This window comes from Benincasa hispida, chromosome 11 (genome assembly GCF_009727055.1).
Source record: "Benincasa hispida cultivar B227 chromosome 11, ASM972705v1, whole genome shotgun sequence".
In the NCBI taxonomy this organism is placed as follows: domain Eukaryota; kingdom Viridiplantae; phylum Streptophyta; class Magnoliopsida; order Cucurbitales; family Cucurbitaceae; genus Benincasa; species Benincasa hispida.
In genome coordinates this window covers 56408663-56413952 of record NC_052359.1, presented here as the reverse complement: position 1 = coordinate 56413952, position 5290 = coordinate 56408663, and the positions used below count along the sequence as shown (strand labels likewise).

At 28.2% G+C, this 5290-nt stretch overlaps 1 protein-coding gene across 1 annotated transcript; it reads left to right on the top strand.

Annotated features, from left to right (window-relative positions):
- The first annotated feature begins 3991 nt into the window (after positions 1–3991).
- On the top strand, positions 3992–4897 carry LOC120090773. Its single transcript, XM_039048481.1, has one exon. The coding sequence runs from the start codon at positions 3992–3994 to the stop codon at positions 4895–4897; it is 906 nt and encodes a 301-aa protein (XP_038904409.1).
- The last annotated feature ends 393 nt before the right edge of the window (positions 4898–5290 follow it).

The window sequence follows — 5290 nt, the reverse complement described above, 5'->3', positions numbered from 1 at the left end:
CATTTTGGTCCTTGTGTTTTGGAACTTGTTAAATTTTTGTTTTCAATTTTAATCTTTATACTTTTAATAAATATAGTTTTTGGACAATTTCAATATTCATGAGAGATTTTTTTTTGAAGCTCGAAGGTAAATATGAAAATTTTTGTGGTTGAAAACAAAATTGAAACAAACCCCAAACCTAATATATAAAATGTCAATATCCACAAATATGTCGAGGTCTTATTTTTATGAAAGTTCGATGTAAATCAATAAAATATATGGATATTTTTTAGGAAAAAATTGTAATATATATATATATATGTTTGCATTGATTTTTTTGTTGATTATTATTATTATTTCTTTTAATGATATAATGAAAGTGTTGATTCATTCTCACATGGATATCAAATCAATGAAATGTAGAAATATCAAAATAAAATTTAAGAAAAATATCCATTTATATCCTGAATTTTGGGTGTTGCATCAAATTAAACAATAACCTAATAATTGTATAATTTAAATCCCAAAGTAATAATTGTATCAATTTAAACCCCAAACTATTATAAGTATATCAATTTAAACCCTAAACTTTTATAATTGTATCAACTTAAACCCTCCATCATGTTTTATTTGAACACACTTATGAAAGTTAGTTTAAATTGATGTATTTCTGAAGGTATAGGGTTTAAATCAATACACTTAAGAAAGTTCAAAGTTTAAATGGATATAATTATTAGTTTGGGGTTTAAATTGATACAATTCAAACAATTAAGATTAAAATCGATACAACCCTCAAAATTTAGGATTTAAATTGATACAACTCTCAAAATTTAAAAGTATAAATTTATATTTGTACTAAAATTTAATACCATGGTCCAAACTTCTGTGTATTTAATATAATTTAACCTAAAAGTAAATATTCGAATTTATTGATGCAAAAAAGTTGATGGTTAACAAAAATAAATAAATAAATAAACCTGAAAATTCGGCGTTTCAATCTCGGTTGCCGTTTGCACTAAAAAGGAAAATAATAATAATAAATAAATCAGTTTATTACAAAATTTATTTGTAGTGTAACTCACACGTTTGTAAGAATATAATAATAATAATCGTCTACGGTTGAAGTAGATAAAAACTTAGGAACTGCTATTAATCTCGTGGGCCCAGCTATCATTATCAACCATTCATTCTCATCATCCCATTAACTTTACCCCACGTGGCACCACGTTATTGTTCTTCTAAATCCTCTTCCACGTTTACTTAATTCCAATTGGATAATAAATATTACATACCAAATAAATAAATAAATTAAGAGAAAACTTTGAATCTAATTTAGTAAACACATTTATCATCACTTTCCTAAAGCCTATTGGTATTGTTCTTTTCCTTGCTAATATTTTAAAATTCTTAATGTTATGAATTGAGTTTTGTTAGAAGTCTACTAATTGCAATGTTGATGTCACATGACGGTTTATCTATACATATATAAACAAAATACGTTAGATTGAGTCTATATCTTAATATATTTTATTAGTTACGTTTGATGTATTTTATATTTTAATTTTGCTGAGTTGGATTTTAGCTATATAAAATAGAAAATCTATCTATTTAACCCCCAATTGACCTATAGATAAATGTCTATTAATGTGAAAGTTGTTATTTCATTCAATCCAAAATAGGAAGCTACGATAAAAAATGACTTTGAACGAGGATGAGAAATTGAAAATATTTATAAAGATGGGTAAGTTTTAACAGTTGACTTCATTATTAAAAGCCATGTGTTTGTTCCACATATATATATAGATTTGAGAAAATATTATTTGAAAATCATACGAAATTGATAAATTTTTTAAAAAATTAAAAATAAGAAAGTAGAAACCTTTCTAACCAAAGTAAACACGGTTCAATTGACATACAATAGTGTATTAATAACTATGAGGTTTGTGGTTCGAATTCTCCTACCTCCATTGTACTGAAGAAAAAAAAAATACAGAAACCTCTATATATTTTCTCAATTTAATCTTTCATATAAAATTAGGGTATATTTACTTTTCTATCGAATAAATTTTCATTACTATTTTTAAAATAAATAAATGTTTTACTACTTAATTTGATGCTATATAGAATTGTTTTATACATGAATCAATGGTCAATTTGCAATTTTATAAATAATATACATAAAAGTGGATTTTATGAGGTTTCATATTTGGTCATGAGATGGACAAAGAACAAGATTTTGTCTAACATTTTTTTTTTCCTTTTTGTTGGATAAACATAAAGCTGAAACCTTTTAGACAGAAAAACAAGAAAAACACAAAACTTTTGCTCTTATCCACATAATATTTTTCAAGGACAAGTACAGACAAAATAAAGGTGGGATTTTGATAGACATATTCCAATATTTATTATTTTGAATTCTTTAAGGTCATAGAATCATATTTATTTTTCTTAAAGACAAGAACATGGCTTTCATTCTCTCACCTCTCTTTTTCCTTAATTTATTTTTAATAATACAACGAAAGATAAGATCGAATCATCGACTTTTAAGATGGTAATTAGTAAACTTTTACTTTTAAAACTTCTATATATAATATTCCCATTAGAGTAGACGATAAATTAAACGAAAATTTAAAAATTAACATCCATCTCAATATTTATTTACTTCAATTTTTTAAACATCACCCATTATTAGATATATGAAAAAGAATTTATAAAATGTATTACAAAATGTTATTAAAGACATGTTTTATTTTATAGTGATTTGAACTCTTAACTTAAAAAAAAAAAAGGTATATGCTAATTGAGTATTCATGTTAGACAAAAATATATATAATTTTAAACTAGCATCTAATGCATATTCTAAGAAAATCGCAGACTAATTGCCATATTTAACAATTTGTGACAAAAAACATGATCCATCGGTGGCTTTTTAGCTCATGTATTAATCCGTTAAACTATGATATATTAATATTTGTCTATTTTTATTATTTTTTTTATTATAAAATGGAGTGAAGAATTTGAATCACGAACCTCTTAGTCATCAACACATCTTGTTGGTGTATTTCTATTGCTTTTACTATATATAAAATGAACTTTTTAAAATTTTGGTTCCTATACTTTCCATTTAAATATTATATACCTATCAATTTGTATTAAGAGGTTTTCACTATATATAAAATGTGTTAAAACTTTTACAAATAAAGATATAAATAATCCATTTTTATAAAGTATAAGAATCAAAACATGCATTTTAAAAGCATATAGACTAAATAAAAATTGAAAATACAAAATACAAAACTAAAATGAATTAGAGACAACAGTATAGGTTAAATTACAAATTTGGTACCTATAGTTTGAGAAAAAAACTAGAATTTAGTTTGTATGGTTTAAAAGTAAGAATTTGGTTACTATAGTTTCATAAAACTAAAAAAAATAGTCCTTATGATTTTATAAAATCTTTCCAGATAATCAAAATCTCAAAAATAATTTATATGATAATTTAATAAAATTCTCAGATTAAATTCTAAATTTAATCGAAAATATATTGTTTTTAGAGATAAAAGGTGATGTGATTTACGGTTGAAGTAAACTCACTTAATCCATTATATCTATTTATGAAAATAGTATTTAAAGTTAAAATTATTTTAGCTACTAAAAATGTAAAAGTTTCCCATCACTTCTTCTCCTATGTTTTTTGTCCCCCTTCTCTCTCTCTCTCTCTGTTTCAGATCTGTCTTGAGTCTCACCATTAATATAGATGTAAAAAAAGCAGGGAAGACAACCACACATGGACCAAACCCATAAGAACATCAACAAAACCCTTCCTTTTGTCAACTTCACTTCTCTCTTACCATTTTTTCTTCTTTTTCTCCCAAACAAACACACAATTATTCTCTCTTTTCTTCCCATTCCCCCACTTTCATTCACAAAATCACACCTTCCATTTCCATCCTCTGTTTTCACAATTTCCCTTTTCTTCTTCTTCTTCTTCTTCTTCTTCTTCTTGTTCCTCATGAGGAGAAGCATTGCCACTTGTTACAGTGAACACGCCGTTAAAGTCTCTGATTCTTATTGCTCTGGCCCTTCCCCTAATCCCCATGTCTTCTCCAAATTCCCTTCCTCTAATTCCCCTTTCTCTGTTTCTTCCCTTTACAGAGCAAAGCTTTCTAGTTCTACCAACCAAAGCTACCTTCTCATTCTCCTTCAATGGACTGCTAAAAATATGGGTCAATCTTTTACAATCAAAATCAATTCCATTTCCCATTCCATTCTCACCACTAAAGGCCTTAAATCCTTCAAATCCTCTGAAAATTCTGAGATTTCGGTCTTCTGGGACATCTCCGATGCCCGATTCGATCCGGGTCCTGAACCGACTTCTGGGTTTTACATAGCTGTGACGGTGGATTCCGAAATTGCGTTGTTGATCGGTGATGAAAGGGAGAAATTGGTCAAATTGGGGATTTTGAAAGAGAAGTTGGATACCCAATTCATGAAATTCTCTCTGGTTTCTCGGAGGGAGGATTTTTGTGCAGACGATTCGGTTTTCTCGACGAAAGCTAGATTCTCCGACGACGGTGGCCTCCATGAGATTCTCGTCAAGTGCGGCGGCGGAGAGGAAATGAGGAACCAGAGACTGGCGGTGTTCATTGATAAAAAACAGATTTTTGAAGTGAAGAGATTGAAGTGGAATTTTCGAGGGAATCAAACTATTTTTTTAGATGGGTCGGTGGTGGACATGATGTGGGATGTCTATGAGTGGCTTTTCCGGCCGGAATCTGCGGCGGAGACCACGGCAGCGGCGTTCATGTTCAGGACGAGAAGTGGATTGGATAGTCGGCTGTGGCTGGAGGAGAAGACTAAGCAACAAAAGGCTGGGTTTTCTCTATTGATTCGAGCTTGTAAGAACAATCCTGATTGATAATTTGATTTCCAAAAAAAAAAAAAAAAAAAAAATCTTTGTGATTTTATCTTATTTTTTTTAGTTTGGATTATTTGATTCTCTCTATGTAGTTACTTGGAAGAAAAAAGATTCTTTAAGAACTTTCATTTTTCTTCACTTTAGAGGGAAATCTGTTCAATGTGCTTTTCTTTGGACATGGGATGTTGGTTTTTTTCATGTATTGTAAGTTGTATAGATTCTGATGAAGAAAAAAAATTGTAAATTTGAAGACATATATAGTTAATTGTTTTTTTTTTCTATATTATTTAATAAATATCGTAAAAATTTAATATTATTCTCTAACGTTATAAATAAGTGAGTTATGCTCAAGATCGACATATACAAGTTCAATTGTTTGAGGAATAGATGGTG